General features: G+C 46.2%; 2 protein-coding genes across 4 annotated transcripts in view; one reads left to right on the top strand and one right to left on the bottom strand.

The window, feature by feature from the left end:
- The window catches only part of SGPL1 (sphingosine-1-phosphate lyase 1), a 35,035-nt gene extending 30,381 nt beyond the window's left edge, over positions 1 to 4,654 (top strand). Inside the window, exons 11-14 of the mRNA XM_035138700.3 lie at positions 535 to 773; positions 1,485 to 1,631; positions 2,317 to 2,437; positions 2,570 to 4,654. Of these exons, the coding sequence (XP_034994591.1) occupies positions 535 to 773; positions 1,485 to 1,631; positions 2,317 to 2,437; positions 2,570 to 2,713 (651 nt within the window). The 3' untranslated portion in view covers positions 2,714 to 4,654. The remainder of the gene's footprint in view (positions 1 to 534; positions 774 to 1,484; positions 1,632 to 2,316; positions 2,438 to 2,569) is intronic.
- A 1,570-nt stretch (positions 4,655 to 6,224) lies between these two features.
- PCBD1 (pterin-4 alpha-carbinolamine dehydratase 1) lies at positions 6,225 to 18,551 on the bottom strand. 3 transcript variants are annotated; one of them, XM_035138692.3, is made up of 5 exons: positions 18,417 to 18,551; positions 17,015 to 17,056; positions 10,732 to 10,863; positions 8,250 to 8,330; positions 6,225 to 7,079 (listed from the first exon to the last, which is right to left on the bottom strand). In XM_035138692.3, exons 1-5 carry the CDS (start codon positions 18,417 to 18,419, stop codon positions 6,981 to 6,983), a joined length of 357 nt encoding a protein of 118 aa, XP_034994583.1. In that variant the 5' UTR covers positions 18,420 to 18,551; the 3' UTR covers positions 6,225 to 6,980. The 3 variants fall into 3 exon arrangements, with proteins under 3 accessions (XP_034994583.1, XP_034994584.1, XP_034994582.1); XM_035138693.3 differs by lacking the exon at positions 17,015 to 17,056; XM_035138691.3 differs by lacking the exon at positions 18,417 to 18,551 and having other exon boundaries at positions 17,015 to 17,152.
- Positions 18,552 to 18,999: the final 448 nt, after the last annotated feature.

Here is an 18,999-nt window from a genome sequence, read left to right as displayed (position 1 = left end):
GATGTGTACACGGCAGGAGAATTTACCTTTGCAAGAAAGGAGTGGACTTTAATAGAAGACTAAATGCATTAATTAATACATTAATCTTCAGAATGTTTGGAATTGGTTTCAGATGTGATCCTCTGTCTTTTTAGCAAGTTGACACCTGTGCCCTTGTTACGCCCTATCTTTGAAAGAGACACTCTAAATAGCTTGCAGGCTTCCTATAGGCATCTGGTTGGCCATGGTGAGAGCGAGATCCCGGTGCAGGTGGCTCTTTGCCCTCATCTGGCCGAGCTCTCACCTGCCCATAGACTTTCAGCAGCTGGAATGCTTTATAAGAAAAAAAGGAAACCCACACAACATTTTAAAAATCGCTGAATTCCAGTGTGGAATCATTAAGTTGTCGGTTCTGCCCTGCAATTCCCTGCAGAAGAGGTTTGAACATGTCTGTGGAATTCAGTCTCCATCAGATTCTTGGGGGGGGGGAAGATTTGTATTAAATGCTTGCTTTTTATTGTTTTGCAACTCGGACTCCCATCTCACCCTCTGCAGTACGGCTATGCGCCAAAGGGCTCCTCCGTGATCCTATACAGCAGTGAGAGATATCGGCAGTATCAGTTCTTCATTGCCCCTGACTGGCCAGGTGGTATCTACGCCTCCCCTACCATGTCTGGTTCCAGGCCAGGTGGCCTCATCGCAGCTTGCTGGGCGACGATGATGCACATAGGAGAAGACGGATATGTGGAATACACCAGGAAGATAATTGCAGCTGCACGCTTCCTCGAAGCAGAGTACGTGCGGGGTTTAAAGGGGGCAAAGCCAGATGCTTCGAATAGAGATTTCGAGAGATGGTTGGGGCCACCCATCTGCCAATCATGACATCATAATGTTGGTTGAAATTTGTCCACCTGTCAAATTTGGCCCATGCTAGACAGGGGATGGGGAAGCTATGGCCTTCCAGGTGTGGTTGAACTACAGCTCCCATCATCCCTGACCATGAGCTTCCCCACCACTGAGAATAAATCATTGTTTAGTGTGATATGAACAGACCTATGCAAGCCTAAAGCTCACATACTTCCCTCTCCTCCTCCAGTCAGCATGGCTGCAAGGAGTTTCGAAGTGTTTGCTTACATTTTCCTTTAACAGTGGCTTATTTATCAACCTTCTGTTTGTGTGAAATGAGCCAACTTGAAACCGTGGTTAAGCGACACTGGGAAAGCTTCCGAACTGCTCCTTTCAGCTGTTCTGGAGGGGAAGAAGGGTGACACTGATCAGTAACTGCTTTCTGTGTTCTTTTAGGGGAAGATTGAGGGTTTTTCTGAATTTAGAGGGAGGGAAGCCAGCCTTTGACAACAATTAGGGTGTATGCATCATTTTTTTAAAATCAGTATAAAAAGGCAATAGGACTATTTTGATTTTGTTCTGCCAACCGCTCCGAGACCTCTGGGTAAATTCAATAATACTGTAATAATGTAAACTTTTAAAACATGCATCTTTTTAAGGCTGCGGAAAATTGACAATCTCTTCATCTTTGGAAATCCCGAGGTGTCTGCACTTGCTTTGGGGTCGGACAAATTTGACATATATCGGTTGTCAAACATGTTAATAACGAGAGGATGGAATCTGAACATTCTGCAGTTTCCTCCAAGGTGAGCTCATTGTGATCCTGGGCTCTGTGGGCTGAGTGCTTTGATGATCATCTGGGAGATAGGAGAATGAGCAACAATCAAGGAGCTGTTTTGGCGCCCCCCCCCCCAAAAAATTGCTTTACTGCAATAGCCACATTAGAAATGACTACATTCTATGGGACCCGAGTACTCAAAGCGTCTGGAGTGAGGGCGTGAGGGCATGGCGAGGAAGGGCAAAGGAATTCACATGCCATTATGCCACGATGCGAGGAGGGTGGGAAGCTCCTCCTGCATTTGATCTCACAAAGACACTTTCCTTTTTAAACTATTTTTTAAACCAAAAAAGTTGACACAGATGGCTTCTGCATTTCAGTAGCAGAGTGAAAAAGGTATTGACTCGTTGGGTGTTCTGTGGCTTCACAACGCTCCGAACAAATAGCCTGGTTTCTCAAGAGAAACAGGAAGCACATAGAGGCAGCGCCTCCTTTTGCATTTTTGTAAATTTACAGCCAGCTCCAGTCTGTTCGAAAACCAAAACGGCTGCTGTATTCCACACAGGTGAGCATTGTGTATGGATAAAAGATGCTCCTCGGATCTTCCAGCAGTTTTCTAGAACTAAAGGAAAGGATAGGTACAAACGCCTGTGAAACAGAACAGCACTATTGGGAACAAAGCTAATTTTTTGTCTTTTTATCTCCTTCCCTAGTATTCATTTTTGCTTAACCCAAGTGCACACGAAGCCTGGGGTGGTTGAACGGCTGCTGAACGACATCAAAGAATGTGTCCATGAGATCATGAAGTTCCCCGAGGGCAAGACCACTGGCCTGGTAAGACGACCCTCAAATTCTAAGGGGATGCTTTGGGTTGAATTTCAGCAGGAGCGTCTTGCATTTGCAAAGAAGCAGCAGCAGCAGCTTGGACGCATTTACTGACTTTTTGTTGTGTTTTGACTTTTATAGGGTGCCATCTATGGCATGGCCCAAGCCATCCCTGACAGGAATATGATTTCAGAGATTGCTGGTGTTTACTTGGACTGCCTGTACAGCACGGAAATGTCTCCTTCATCTGAAGCACATGTGAATGGGTCTCCAGGCCACCACTGAGTCTGTGTGCACTGTCCACTGAAGGATGGTATTCTAAAGAATTCCAGGGGAAGGGAATGTTGGTCCTCCTGCAGATCATATGGCAGCTTGATCTCTGTTCTTGTCACATCTCTCTCTCTGATAAGCACCGGCTCTGTTCACCATTTTGTTTATGTGAGCTTTCAGAGTTAAGTGGTTTCCCTCCCCCCTTTCTAATACTAACTCCTTGTGTTTCTTCACACTTGCTCACTGCTGCTACTACTAGTCCTCGACAGAACAGCTATATTTATGGCCACTGCGACTCCATTCTACCCCCCTCATTCTCAGGTGTTCAACATCTATACATTCCTTTCCTTCCTCCTGGTTGGCTTTTTGTTTGTTTGTGCTGAATGATGAGCCACGGGAAAAGAACTGAAAGTGATGGAAGAGGAGAAAAGGAGAAACTCGTTTGTTTTTTCCAAATCACCAGGTGTGGGATTTGCTCTGAAAGGGAGATATGAGGTACTTAACTCTGTTCCTTTCCCCCATGGTATCATCTTGCTGCTTTCCTCTTTCTCTGGATTTTTTTTTTACAGTGCCGCCCACAGCCCTATTGAGTTGTGGCGTATCTGTGGAGCAGCTTCAAGGGCAACACACTTACTCAGTTATCTGAATGTTTTGCTCCAGCTTAAAATAATGCACTCTCAGCAGTGTTAGAAAGCGATTTTGCGATTCCTAGGTGCCAGAATTGGATTTTGAGAAGTCCAGAGCTCTGCTCTCCTTCCTGTAACTGGCCGTGAGCTTTTATAAAAGTGGAGAGCACTAACAGCAACTCTTGTTTTTGTTTTAAATGTAATCTTACAATAGCGGACTCTGTTTGGCTTTGTTTGTGTGCTGCGTTGACTGTAAGGTACATTTCTAAAGAGAGCACTCACAGGTTTGCCTTAATGTTGATAGCATTCCCCCTGGGAAGCCCAGGGAGCAGAATACCGTCAGTCAACAGGTGATCCAACTCTTTTGTGGTACTACACTGAAAACCACCTCAGTGGCGAATCAGCCTCAGGTATAATGAAAACATTCCACTCTCCGTTCCTATTTATAGGTAGAACAGGACTTCACAACTGTGTTTTGGGCTACCTGCTGACTAGGAGGAGTGGTCTTAACTTGTATTCTGATGCTACTGTGCATTTCAGTTTGCTTTTAGAAAACAGCTATAATCCCTGCACAAAGCTGAGAAAAGCAGGCACCAGTAGCTTCTTCCAAGGCTTGAAGGGAGGGTGAAAGCAGAGTTTTCAGTCGGGACTCGAGCCATTTTGATACAGCACTAAGTACTTCACTGGGTCAGTCTCGTGAAATATGTCATTACCTCCTACTTGGTAGCAGTGCTTCCTTTGAAGGAAGCACAAATGTGAATTTACAGAATTGTAGATTTGTGAAGCATTGTTTTCCGCCATTATGACAGAATCCTTTTTGTAGCTTGATTTGTTCAGCGGGACATATTCCCTTTTGACTATTGTGAATTCTGGGAATATTGGCTTAGCGCTCCATAACCATCTTTCTGATTTAGTTTTAAATTTAGCCAGTCCAGCCAGTCCAGCCATGCATACAACTTGGACTTGTATGGAACTCATAACGACTTACTACTGTGTGCTGTTCACCACGTTGACAGTTCTGCATCATTTAAGAAAGGGAAACATTTGACCGTCACATCCTTGTGCATAATTCACCCAGAAATGTGTTCCCAAGTAGTTCTGATTATGTTTTAGAGTGGAATGAAACTCTTTGTCAGTTTCTGCAAGAAATGAGTTGGGTTTTGCAGTCCAATCAGGAAGTCGAACATGTGTTTGCATACCACTTTTTAATATCCTGTAGGATACTGTCTCGGTACTATTTTATTTTGAATGCATAATCCATGTTTACTTTATCATGCATCATGTATACAATTCCAGGTTTAAAAATAAAAAATTTCTAGGGTAGAAAAAATAGTTTGTTTTTTTAAAAAAAATATTATTGGGATTACTGGGATCGGGGGGCGGGCTGCATGCGACCAAGCAAAAGGCACCCCCCCCATTTCATGTGGGGAGCGGTCATTATTATTATAAATGTAAAGCTGCATTCACCGGTAACTTTTTTGCAAATTAAGAGAATAAGTACTGATTCATTGGGGCCTTTGCTTCCAAAGTATTGTACAGTCTTCCACAAATTATCAAGTATTATTACAAATGAAGGTCTGCTGCCAAATTGGTTTTTAACTTGGTTTTACAAAAGTGTAAAATGTGAGAGTACATTCCATTTTCCCTTTCAGGTACAGTGGTACCTTGGTGCTCGAACATAATCCATTCCGGGAGTCCATTTGACTCCCGTAACCGTTCGAAAACCAAGGCGCGGCTTTTGATTGGCTGCAGGAGCTTCCTGCACTCGTTTGGAAGCTGTGGAGAACGTTCGGCTTCTGAAAAACGTTCGCAAACAGGAACACTCACTTCTGGGTTCAGGAGCCGATTTGTTCGACAACTAAGCCATTTGGGAACCGAGGTACCACTGTACAATATTTGAGACAAACCCTCATAGGCGTTGGATTTACTAAAGGGTGCAATCCTATGGCCCCAGGGACCATAGCATAGAATGGATCTGTCCTTCTGACATCACAGCTTGGACGTCTCTCCCTTCTGACATGGTACAAACAGAAATGGGAAATTCTAGGAATTGGTTTGGATCTGGGGGATCCAAAAGTCATCCTAGTTCCCTACCCCACCCACCTCAACCTAGAGACATATTTATTTATTACATTTATATGCCACCTTTTTCTTCCAAGTATCTTGAGGCAGTGTACATGGTTCTCCTCCCCATTTCATCCTCACAACAACCCTGTGAGGTAGGGTTAGGCTTAAGAGATGGTGATTGGCCCATGGTCATTCACTGAGCTTCAAAGCTGAGTAGAGATTTGAACCCTGCTCTCCTAGGTACTGTTGTTGTTTAGTCGTTTAGTCGTGTCCGACTCTTCGTGACCCCATGGACCCCATGGACCATAGCACGCCAGGTCCTAGGTCCTAGTCCGACACTAACCATTTAGTTATGCTCATCGAAGAAGAAGAAGAGTTTGGATTTGATATCCCGCTTTATCACTACCCGAAGGAGTCTCAAAGCGGCTAACATTCTCCTTTCCCTTCCTCCCCAACAAACACACTCTGAGGTGAGTGAGGCTGAGAGACTTCAGAGAAGGGTGACTAGCCCAAGGTCACCCAGCAGCTGCATGTGGAAGAGCGGAGACGTGAACCAGATTACGAGTCCACCGCTCTACACCACACTAGCTCTGTAAAGCTGAAAAGAGGACATAGCAATGGAGGACAGTCCTGTGCCCTTCCTCCACCCAACAGGATGCTAGATAAGGTTGCAGGCTTGCCTTAAAATCCCACACATGCACTCATCCCTTGCTTTTCTCAAAAAGCATGCGATCATTTATCGTGCTCTGGTAGAGAAAATGCCTGGTTTGAGTTCAGTCTGCTCATTGGAGTTCTAGAATATGTCCTTCGGCAGAAAGAAGGTAAGACTCGGGTAACGGGACAGATAATAAGTTTATTATAAACTGCTTAAGTCACAAGCCAGGTTGACTGTAACTAACTGTATCGCAGGTAGGGCTGGGGTGATACCTGGTTTTATCACCAGCTGAAAACATTGCAATAGACCAGGCATCTCCAAACTTCAGCCATCCAGATATTTTGGACTACAATTCCCATCTTCCCCGACCACTGGTTCTGTTAGCTAGGGATCATGGGAATTGTAGGCCAAAACGTCTGGAGGCCTGCAGTTTGGGGATGCCTGCAATAGACCAATATGTCACAATGTCTGAAAATAAAAGATGGAGCTACGTAGAGGCATTGTCTGGCTTCACGGTTGTCCCCACAGTGTGATTTTTGCATAGCACAAACATACACCATGATTCACGATATATTGGCAGATCAAAAATTATGAAACGGATATCACAATATGGACTTCAAACCAGTTTTGGACAATATCTCGCCTACCCCAAAGGTAGCTTTTTACTGTGCTGGTATAATACTGCTTGAACAGACTACGGAGTAGCCACACTGAAATCTGAGAGGCAATAAACATGCCATGAGACAGCTTTGACCATAAAACAATAATGCAATGGCATCGATTTTTTAAAATGGCAGGTACCATCATGCACTGGGCTAATACTAAGGCTCTGTCAGCAACTGGATAAAAATAATTATTTGCATCAACATCTCACACTTCTCCCTTGGGATTGGCTTGGCCAACAGAAGACTGTAGATGGCAAGGATGGCTGATTCTAAGCCAGCGTGTTTGCCACTTGCTCTATGAAGCTGGCCAAGTTAATATCCCGCTCCGATAAGCCTCCACACTCATGGGTGCTCAAGGTTATGTGAACCTACAAATACAAAAATAAAATAAAATGCAGTCACCATGCTGAGTGGGACTATAGGAAGCACCTGTCAAGTTTGCAAGCACCCTAGAGCAGCAGGACACATTTTTAAAGTTCAGTACCGCAGTACGAAGTACCTCTTACTCTCAGCCCCAGAGAGTACACCAGCCCAACTTAAGGCTTAATCCAGAGCTTTCCAAACTTTTCATGTTGGTGACACACTTTTTAGACATGCATCATTTCGCAACACGGTATAATTCAGTTTTGCATCACCTCGTGACACAGTAGTTCAGTTTTACTAGCAAACTAACCCCTTTCCAGCACCAGGAGGAGCGTGGGGAGCATGGGCGCAACACACCTAAACACTGCAGCCGACACACAGTTTGGAAAGCTCTGGCTTAATCTATGCCACGTACATTAGAAGGATCCACTTTGGATCCAGGGGAATACTAAAGAGCTCTATTGCTTCTTAACTGCTGGCGAAATATTGATTTTAAAGTGGAAAAAAGAAATACTGATGCCTTGGCCAAGGGACACGACCCTCCTTTTATGCAGCCTAAGAGGAAGACTATGAATTACGCTATGGACCTAAATAGCAAAGCCCTAGTGGTTCCTTCCCCTTCTTTTGCATTGGAAAAGGAAGAGGAGTTTACCGAGGCAGAGGACTGTAGTTCAGTAGTAGAGAATCTGACTTGTTTGCAGAAGGTCCTCGGCATTTGCCGCTGGGGCTGGGAAGGCCCCATGCCTGACACCTAGGCAGCTGCTTCCAGTCAAGGGTAGACTATACTGAGCTAAGTTGCACCCATCTTCTGGCTCTGTCTAAGGCTGCTTCCTGGATTTCTAACTGCCCCCCGTCAAGTCCCTGCAGAATACAATACCTTTGAAAGGAAGAGGACAGGCCCAAGTTGGCTGGCAGGGGTAAAATGTAGCTGGGAGGTGACATTTTGGAGGGAGGTTTAACACCCCTCCCCTTCTAGGATCCTTAGTGGTACATGCTTAAGGGGAGCACACAATGGGAAATGGGGAGATGGAAAGCACGTTTGGTTATCTTGATCTTAAGCCAGTAGCATTAATCACACGCAGCTCAATCCTACTCCCAGGTGAATGGTGTATATTATAAGATTGCAGCTGCAGACTGCTTTGTCTAAGCTTGGACAGCCAACTGTTGTCTCTTACCTTGTTGTAGACATTGAACCATTCAGGGTGGTGGTCCAGTTTTTCTGCTTGCAGAGCTACTCTGGTCATAAATCCAAAGGCCTGCTCACGAGATGCAATGGACGAGTTAGGAAAACACACACATGCAAGTTCGCACATGATGAAATTCATAAATATCAACCAATGCTCATTTCTCTCTACACAGGCTACTCTTACATAGTTTAAAAGAATGGACAGTCATTGACAGCACAGTACAGTGGTACCTCGCAAGACGAATTTAATTCGTTCCACGGGTCAATTCGCTTTGCGAAAAATTCGTCTTGCAAATCGCAGTTTCCCATAGGAATGCATTGACACTTAATGTGTTCCTATGGGCTCCGGGGGACTGGCAGCTGCAGCGGGGCTTCCTCGGGGAAGGCAGGCAGGCAGGCGGCAAGCAGCCCTGGAGCCAAAGCACAGCAGGTGCAGCTTGCCGCCTGCCTGCCTGCCTTCCCCAAGGAGGAAGCCCCGCTGCCGCCGACAGTCCCCCGAGCTGCGCTTTGGCTCGGGACTGGCGGGGAAGGCAGGCAGGCAGGCAGCAAGCAGCGCCCGCTGAGCTTCGGCTCCGGGGCTGTTGTCGCCTGCCTGCCTTCCCTGAGCTTCGCTTTGGCTTGCGCTGACAGCTGTAGCGCGGCAAGAAGGCAAAGAAAATCAGCTGTCAGCCTTCTTGCCACCCTACAGCTGGTTCCCCTTTGCGTTCCGCTGGTCTCTGCCGGTTGCCCCTCACCGCTCGCGGCAACCAGCAGAGACCAGTGGACCACAAAGGGGAACCAGCTGTAGCATGAGAAGAAGGCAAAGGAAGATCAGTTGACAGCTTCCCGCGCTGACAGCTGATCTTTCTTTGCCTTCTTCCCGCGCTATAGCTGGTTCCCCTTTTGTTGCCGCTCGCAGCCGCTTCGTCTTTCTATGGTCACACTTCGCAAGATGAAGCAGCGGTAATAGAAAACCTCGTCATCTTGCGAGTCCCTCACGCAACGCAAAACGCTTTCCACTTGCGAGTTTTTCGTTGCGCGAGGCATTCGTCTTGCGAGGTACCACTGTACTGTACACAATGTAGTGTGGTACCTTGGGTTACAAACACTTTGGGTTACAGACTCCGCTAACCTGGAAATAGAACTAAGGTTGCTAGACTCAATAGAGGACAGGACTTCTGTGCCTTTAATTGCCCTGCTCTCTTCCGAGTCTGGAAACCTTAAAGAGAAACCAGCAGACCCTTTGTTTAATTTCCAAGCAAATGGTCTGCTGGTTTCTCTTTAAGGTTTCCAGACGCAAAAGAGAGCAGGGCAATTAAAGGCACAGAAGTCCTGTCCTCTATTTAGTCTGGCAACCCTAAGTAGAACCTTGGGTTAAGAACTTTACCTCAGGATGAGAACAGAAATTGTGTGCTGGCGCCGCGGAAGCAGCGGGAGGCCCCATTAGCCAAAGTGGTACCTCAGGTTAAGAACGGTTTCAGGTTAAGAACGGACCTCCGGAACGAATTAAGTTCGTAACCAGAGGTACTACTGCAGGGGTCCCCAAACTACGGCCTGGGGGCCGGATGCGGCCCAATTGGCCTGCCAATCCGGCCCGCAACGACCGCCGCCCGCTCTTATGGCGCACAGCGCGGCAGCGCTCTTCCGGGTCGGGAAAAAAGCGCCGAAAATCCTTTGTGCGCATGCGTATGGGCCTCTCCCGACCCTGAAGAGGTCATTTCTGGTGCACTTCCGGGTCGGGGGAGGCCCATACGCATGCGCACAACGGATTTTCGGCGCTTTTTCCACCCTGGAAGCGCGCCGCCGCGCCAGTAAGCGCCCGTGCGCATAACCGGCCCAAACGCCGGTAAGTCTGGGGACCCCTGTACTACTGTATAGGTTTATAGGTTTAAATTTGCCTTCCACATCCACTACAATTTTGTTTGTATCAGATGAGATGGTGACGACGACGATAACTTTGCTTTTTTTAAAAAAAAATAATCCTGCACATTAAGGGGACACACATATTTGGCCCCCGGGGCTCTATAAACACAGTAAAAAAGGAAGCTACAATGCAGAAAAACTACATTCAGAGATAGTGCTAGGTTAAGATCTCTAGGGTTTGAGAAGCAGCACCATCACCAGCAGCTCCTATGCCTAGGGATACACTTCTGCCATTCTGCAGGGGCCCCTGAAGCACTCCTTTTTAATGGGAAGCAGTGGTAAGCCATGACCTTTGACCCTGGCATGCTCCATCCAGGTGATACAGCTGAACTCACACAACACAGCTGTCTGCCTTGGTCACCGAATGCTGATGGGTTGCCCATCTCTTCCTCCCTCTCTCCATGGAGGTGTCATGCTGCAGCTGCACCCCTAGCCAAGTCCTAAATTAAATACAGGGCTGCCATGGGGCAGTGAGCGGGTTCAAGCTCCCATTGCTACCTGCTTGAGCTTCCCTGGAATAAAATGCAGACAAAAGAATGGTGATGTGGGGATACTATTATTTTTTGTACCCGATTGAAGTCCTTGAAGTGGAACTCCTTGTAAATGGCATCTCTACCCTCCACCTCATTCCATCCAACAGCTCTGAGATTGGGCAGCAGCTGTTCTCTCTCTTCGCCGCTTAGTCTGTGGGCTTTTCCCGCCTAGGAGAGAGAGAGAGAGAAAGTGGAACAGCCACAAGAGTTTTAAAGTCACCTTCAGAACTTCATAATCCAAGCTTCATTTGGAATGCACAGTCTCAACTGGGGCGGAGAGCAGGACAATCGATCTTGGAAGAAGAGACAAACTAGTGCGTACATAAGCAAACGACAAAGCAGAACATCCGAACTCTCCATTTCAAAAAAGTAGTTCAGACTGAAAGCTCAGAGGGTGGTTTGTTCCATGCATGTGAGTAGACTTTGACTTGCAGCTGAGCAACAGATAGGCAACCAAAGAACGTCAGTCGGAGTAGGTCAGGTGTTGGAAAGGATTTGTCCATGGGCCTTTCGAGAGGGTAAGGCGTCCAAACATCTGTTTCAGAGTTATTTTGGATCACTTGAACCATCTGGGTGAGAACATCTGGCAAGATGTTCACCCCACTTTTAACTACCACCCACAATGTTTGACTCTTGCTACACTTTTTTTCTTTCTTTGTGGGAAACCCCACAATTTTTTTTTGTAATACGCCATTAGGAACAGCCCAGTGTATGCATTACCTACAGTAGAGGTGAGGAATGGGGCTCTCCAGATGTTGTTGGACAAAGCTCCCATCATCCCTGGCCAATGGCCATGCTCACTAGTACTTCTAGGAGTTGAAGTCCAGGTGTTTGAACTCATCCTTTGGCCAACAGGCTAAATTGCAAACCTTTCCGTATCCCCTACTCACTGGGCTCTATCTTGGGAGCAGTTAACCAGCTACACTAGGCTATACACCTAGGGCTTATGAACGAGAGAACTGATTTGAAGACACAACGGTACACACTGCTTGGCAACTTCACCTGGAATCTAGAGAAAAGAGCGTAATCCACTAGCAACAGAATCCTGCTTTTAGGCATTTCCACTGTCAAGAAGTTGCTATCAATTTGGTTTTTTGCATCCTGCAGTTGGTGTCTGTGATAGACGCTCTCCACAGCACACACCTGCAACGTCACATCACCTGCGCTGTTGGGTTGCAGTGCATTTTCAGTCTCTGGGAAAGCTTTTCTTAAAGCATGCTGCTATTAGTCTCTGGGAAATAGGAAGCACCCATGTTTATACGAAGGGTGGGGGGGGGGGAGAGAGAGAAACACTGCTTCACATTAACCAGCTTGCTTGCAGTTAATGGTTAAAAGCTATTGCATTACTTTGTTCTGCCGTTTAAACTCGCCTGGATATTGGGAGGGACAGAGAGCGGCAAATCAGGAACAGCACAGTAACTTATTGGAAGCAGCCTCGCTAATGCAATGAACCCCTCCCCAGTCTGCAGCATATTTTGTCTGAACCACAATCTGAATCAGGCATCCCCAAACTGCGGCCCTCCAGATGTTTTGGCCTACAACTCCCATGATCCCTAGCTAAGAGGACCAGTGGTCAGCGATGATGGGAATTGTAGTCCAAAACATCTGGAGGGCCGAAGTTTGGGGGTGCCTGATCTGGATAATAAATTGAACCACTTTGGGTAATATTTTGTATGATTGCTATTACCGCTGGGGTGGAGGGAAGGTGGAGAGAGGAATAAAACCACGCCATTATTATGCAAGAACAAACTTCCCAATCCATGGCAATCCAAGGATTGGCTGGCTTATGTAAGGCAGTGTTGTCAGCAGGAGGCACAACCAGCCTTTCCCAAGCCATGGCCTTGCAAGGTCTTTGATAAGGTCATGAGACTGAGTTTCCCAACACAGCCCACTGCCTACTAATTGTATCATACTTGCTGCTTGCCAGCTATTCCCATCCTGTGCTAATTGCTGATGGGACTGTAGATCCACAAGGCACCTACTCAAAAGTATTTTCCATTATTTTAATTTTTTTGCAGAGGAGGAGGGATGCTAGCTAGGGAACATTTTTTGGTGTGCTAATTCATCTTTTTTTAGTTTTTTTTTTTAAGCAACAGAATTGCTTTCTTAACATGAAATCACAATGTAAAATTTCAGTTTTCTTGTTGATAAACATGTAATTCTAAATCATAATAAAGAAAAACAAAGATATATTCTTATTCATTTGATTCATTGATACTCTAATTACTGCTGACTTCCCTGCCCTTCTTACTTGGGTCTTTTAGTGGTCTATCAGGTATTGTTTAAACATATTCCAATCTTTACTAATTTTTTGTTTCGCTTGATCCCTTATCTGCCCTGTCAGTTTGTTCATCTCAGCATATTCCATCAGCTTAATCAGCCAATCTTTTTTTTTTATGGTATGGTCTCACTTTTCCAATTCTGTGCGATCAAAACTCTTGCTGCTGTGGTGGCATACATGAATAGTCTCTTGGAATCTCCCTCCTGATAATCCCTAAAAGAAATGCCTCAGGTTTTTTTGGGAAATGAAATTTTGAACATCTTTCTCAACTCATTATAAATTGAATCCCAAAATTCCCTCATTCTTTTACAGCTCCACGAAAGGTGGAGACATTGATCCCACCGCTTCCTTGCATTTCCAACACCAGTCTGAATTATTTTTGTACATTACTGCTAATTTACTCGGTGTTATGTACAAACGGTAGAAGATCTTCATATAGTTGTCCTTGATAGCATAAAATGCTGTGAACTTAAGCTCTTCCCTCCACAGTTTTTGCCAATCTGAGAGTTGTATTTTATGACTTAGATCTCTTGCCCACTTTACCATGACGGATTTTACCTCCTCATCTTTAACTGACAATTCTAATAAAATTTTATACATTTTGGAACATTAAATAAGGCTGTAGAAGCCTCGTCGACCTGTTTCCTTATGTAAAGCCTTTTCTCTGTCCAGGCTCGCTATTTGCCACCTGTCAACTTTTTTTGTGTCCTCCCCGCCCCCCCCTGAGTTGATGGGCTCCGTTCTAGAACAAGGGCTAGCAGAGCACCAAGGTGGGGGAGGGGCTGGTGCCTAGGACAGGCAGAGCCAACACATTCTAGCTTGGACGACATCCTCATCTCTGCAGAGTTCTCCAAGGGCAAGATGGAGGCTGAGGAGGACGAAACTGGCAGGCAATTTCATCCCTGCAAGTAGGAAGGCAGTTGGGGGGGGGGGCTGGCTATGGACCAACTGAGGTTGCCAGGGCAGTGCCCCACTTGCCCTAAAGGACCAGTCTCCATGGGTTGACAGCACTATGCTGGTGGGTTGTTTATTTCAACAACTGAAACACAGCAAAGAATTTGTTTTTGCCAAGCACCCAAGGCCGAATGCGCACAAGTTAAATTGGTGTAAGTTGTGGGCTTGCTGTACATTGTTTTATAACACAACCACAACTTTGCATCACCATGCAATACTTGGACTATTTGCTTGGATACTAGGGCAATTTGCTTGGACTAGACGCCACTGTGGTTTCTTAAAAGGACAACAAAGAAGCTTTTGTGGATAGCTCAGTTGGTTAAGAGCGTGGTTCTGGTAACACCAAAGTCACAGGTTTGGAAGCATCACTAAGGCAATGTCCGGTAGGTTCTTGTTTTGAACATCTTACAATCCAGCTGAAGATGTGGATTGTTTAAGACTCTGCTCATATATAAACAGACACACATACATGTATATGAGGTTCTTGAGGCTTCTGTCATGTATGAGCTAACCCACACTGTAAGTGTGTAGAGCAAGCATCCCCAGACTTCGGCCCTCCAGATGTTTCGGACTACAATTTCCATCATCCCTGACCACTGGTCCTGTTAGCTAGGGATCATGGGAGTTGTAGGCCAAAACATCTGGAGGGCCGCAGTTTGGGGATGCCTGGTGTAGAGAAACCTTCACAAGACTGGAATCCCCAAAAGGAGGGGGGAGGGTTTCCTTTGATCCACCAGATGTTGTTTTACTCCCCTTAGCTCCCACCAAGATGACCAATGGTCAGGTATGGCTGGAGATGCACTTCAGCAACCATTAGAGAGCAACCCTACTATCAAACAGCAAGCTCACGGAGGGCTAAGAACAGCCTTCCCCCAACCTGGTGCCCTCCAGATGTTTCAGACTGCCAGCCCCAACCAGGATAGCCAACGGTCAGGTATGGTGGGAGTTTCCAGTCCAACAGTATCTGAAGGGTGGCAGGACCCTCACCCCTATACCCCGCAGGGAATATTCAAGGAGTCACTCAAAGGGGTTTCTTCCCATTTTCATCTGTGTCAATTGTTTTGTTGAAGTGCAGCTGCACTGAGTAAACACTGCTCAGTGCAATAAAGCTCCAGCCTTTGCCCTTTGAGTAAGATCAGTAGATAAGCTGGCACAAGGTATCTTAGCAACAATAAAGGAGAAGGGACAGGAGGAAGGGAGGCTGTCGGAGCCCACTGCTTTCTGCTCTTCCAGTAACCGCCTACTAGAAGGGAGGAGGCAACTGACAAAACGGGTTCACCTCTATCATGTGAATGGATGTTTTAAGATTCATTTTTAAGATGAACGTCGGTGCTGACAAGGCAGCACAAACTGGTGCGCTTCTTCCACTTTATCCTTCAAGTGGTTAGTGCTCCAGCAATTAATGGAAGGTTAAAAACAAATTCAAATAAGGCAACTGCAAAAAGCAGGCTTTCCATTCCTGAAAAGGATAAGTCTCTGGGAGTGGAATTCTGCCACAACTCTTGCAAATCCCGAGCCATGACAAAAAAACAAGACAAGGTAGTGACGATGACTAAGCAAGGATAAATCAATTCTTTTCAGTCCTATGAAAAAAAAACACTTCTTTCCATGGGGAAAAAAAGAGGGATTGAACCAACCACCACCCTTTTACAGGTTAAACAAATCAACACTTTAATTACGCAACCTTGCCATACAATGCAAGAATGGGCATTTTAAAGCGACACTCCTTGATTTCATCTATTCAGTTTGAAAATGACATCATCTTCCTGGCACACTTAATTTGGCAGGCTTTGCCCCACTTTCAGATGCTACCCAGAAATGGAAAGAGATGCAAGGATGCATATAGAAGCCATATAGAAAAGCCTAGTGAAGGCCTCACCTGCTAAGGCAGGGATGGAGAACCTGAAGCATCTTGTTGGACCCCAGCTCCCATCATCCTTGATCACTGGCCATGTTGACTGGGGCTGATGGGAGCTGGAGTTCAGCAAGTTCCCCATCCCTGTGCAGGGTCTGTGATGTTGTGCCACTGTTAAAAATGGCAGGCATCCAGCATGAAGACATTCAGAAGACACAAATGATGGGTGGAAAACAGTGTTCTTCAACCTTAAGTCTGCAGATCCTGGAGGGACACCTCTTCCCATTATCTGTAGCCAGTTTGGCCAACAGTTAGGAACGGAGACAGCAGCTGAGCTCCAGAATATCTGGATAGCACGCATTTGTGGTACGTCTGAACAAGGTATCCACTAGCAATCCCATTGCTGATTGTAATTGGGTCTGAAAGTAAAAAGCTTCCAATTCATTTGGCAACTGTCTATTTATAAAGGTCACAAAAGGTTGGATCCAAACTACACGAGTTGCATTTAGGTCCCACTGCTATCAGTAGAGCTTAATAAAAAAATTCCTTCAGTAACACCTTAAAGACCAACTAAGTTTTTATTTTGGTATGAGCTTTTGTGTGCATGCACACTTTTTCAGATACACGAAAGCTCATACCAAAATAAAAACTTAGTTGGTCTTTAAGGTGCTACTGAAGGAATTTTTTTATTTTACTTCGACCCAGACCAACACGGCTACCTACCTGTAAGTAGAGCTTAAGTTAGTCATGACTAACTCAAGCCCCGTTGATTGCAGTGGGACATCAACACAACTGGTCCCAACCCATGATGTTTTACTTTAGTTTGCAGGCTTATGAGTAAACTTGTTTCTAGGATTCTTCATCTGTGTTGTTGACAGCCACTAGCTTTAATCATTTCCTTACCCATCGAGTATCATGCCTCTTGCCAGCTTGCTTCCCCTATCCAAAGCTTCTGACCATGAGTCAGAATGTGTATGTTTAATGCCTCACAGATCTGATATGCTTTGCCCCTTTTCCTCTCCAACATAGGAAACAAAAATGCTTTCCACATGCTTTCCATAAACCATGGAAGTCCACATGCTTCTCGTTACAGCAGACTGCCAAAAGCATTTAAGAGGGAACGTCACACCAACAAATGCAATTTTCTAACTTCCTGGACCCAATTATAAACAACAGATGCATGAAAAGCCAATTCAGGCATACAACAGAAGTTACTTTTGTCTACTTACTTGGAACTTAAAAAGGTATAGCAACTCCCTTTCAGGCTCCAGCTGGGGATGGCAAAAGTTGCAAAATGTATTACCCAAAAGGCAGTGGCAACAACTTCCTCCACTCCCCCAAAACTCACACATGAAACATTGACTGTGTATGCACCATCCATTTAAAGCACACGTCCCGTCCCCGTCCCCCAGAATCCTGGGAACTGTAGTTTAAAGATACAGGAAATTGAAGCTCTATAAGGGGTAAACAACAGTTCCCACAGTCATTTTTTGGGAGGGTCTGTGCTTTAAACCAGATGTTCCCAAGCTTGGCTACCTAGATTATTATTATTTTTTTGGGGGGGGACTACAACTCTCATCATCCCAACTAGCTAGCAAGACCAGTGGTCAGGGTTGATGGGAGTTAGAGTCCCACAACATCTGGGGACCCAAAGCTGGGAAAGGCTGATTTCAACGCCTCTTTCACCTGTCTGCTTCAGTCCCTCCCCAAAACAGGAGTACCCTGTTTCTCATATTTTAAGACATACCCATAAAATAAGCCATAGCAGGATTTTTAAGCATTCAAGGAATATAAGCCATACCCCGAAAATAAGACATAGTGATAGGCGCAGCAGGAATGCCGGCCACGGCAGGAGGAGGAGGAAAAAAATAAGACATCCCTTGAAAATAAGCCATAGTGTGTTTTTTAGAGGAAAAAATAAATATAAGACATGTCTTATAATATGAGAAACACGGTAGCAATCTCAAGACTGAAAGCTCTTAAAGCAACATTTAAACCTAGCCAGGGACAAAATTAGGCTTTATTTCACCAGTGCATTTGTGTGTTGCGCAAGCACACACATGCTGGGAACCTCAATGGCGCCCCTCTGGAGGCTTCACCTGGGGGAAAAAACCCTGGCTAGCCCCCCCCTCACCCCCCAGCTAAAACCAGAAAATGCCAGACGCTCTCTCCTTCCCTGCCCCCACTGTCCACCCCCTTGCCCTGCTGGGTTCAAAGGTGCCACAGTTCTTATAGGACGCCAACCCAAGTTATTTTATGACTGTCCGTGTGCCTAACAAGAGTACAACTGTCGTAGCCGTAGAAACACTACAGCTTTCAGAGAGATCCGTTGAAATGCGAAAGAGAGTGGCACCTTAAGACATTGGGATTCGCCCCATCTTCGAGTCTGAGCCTAAGCACACAAAAAACCCTTCCTCCCGCCCCGCCCCGCCCCTCCTTTCCCGGCTTTAAAGAAGGGCAGGGCGTTTAACTTGGCTTTTGCATTAACTCGTCCACCTATTTCACCTGAGCGGCTTCCAACCGCCTTCCTCAATGCCTCCGCCGCTTTTGCAGCAGGAGGGATCTCTTAAGCTAGGTTTGCAAGCCACCGTGCAAAGAACCTGCAACAAGAAAGCACCTTCTCTAACTTACCATGCTTGCAGCCGGTTAACTGGCAGCCGGGTTGTGCAAGCAACAGGCGGGCGGGCGGGCGGGCAGGCGGCCGCTCATAGCACCGCCCGGGCGCTTCGCAGACGTTCTGCTCTCGGCCTTGCATTGGCGGAAGAGGGCGGGGCCTCTGTCCGCAGGCTGCTCACTAGGAGCGGGAGTAGCCTTTTCAATGATTAACCAATGACGTATCAGCGGAGATGGAATCTCGAGGCGCTCAAGGTTCCGAAGCGGCCCTTTGATCCTGAATGGAACAAAGGTTCGGGCGAGGGGGCGGGGCCGGCCAGATTAAGGGTGACCAAAGTGGGGGAGGGAATTCTCCGCCAACGCAAGAGGATGCTATATGATTTGCCAGAGATTCTCTAGCGTTGATTCCTGCATTGCCAGGCGGGTTGGGCTAGATGCCCGCGTGGGTCTCTCCCGACTCTACAATTCCATGATTGTAAGATGGGCAGCGACTTCTGATGGGAGCAGAGCTTTGCTTCCATTCCAATGTGCCATTGCATTCAAAATGCACATAGAAGTGAAATCTCAGATAAGTGGGGTCATGATTGCAGCTCTGCTTACA

This window comes from Zootoca vivipara, chromosome 5, assembly GCF_965207765.1.
Source record: "Zootoca vivipara chromosome 5, rZooViv2.hap1.1, whole genome shotgun sequence".
In the NCBI taxonomy this organism is placed as follows: Eukaryota; Metazoa; Chordata; class Lepidosauria; order Squamata; family Lacertidae; genus Zootoca; species Zootoca vivipara.
The sequence above is the reverse complement of the archived record's forward strand: the minus strand, read 5'-3'. Positions and strand labels throughout refer to the sequence as shown.

Excerpts from the sequence above, each read along its gene's own strand:
- PCBD1 (XM_035138691.3), bottom strand. The coding sequence starts at position 17,137 with ATGTGTGAGTTTTGGGGGAGTGGAGGAAGTTGTTGCCACTGCCTTTTG. Across the intron at positions 10,864-17,014 it reads TATACCTTTTTAAGTTCCAA|GCGGGAAAAGCCCACAGACT; the intron begins GTAAGTAGACAA and ends TCTCTCTCCTAG. Across the intron at positions 7,080-8,249 it reads GGTTCAATGTCTACAACAAG|GTTCACATAACCTTGAGCAC; the intron begins GTAAGAGACAAC and ends TTGTATTTGTAG.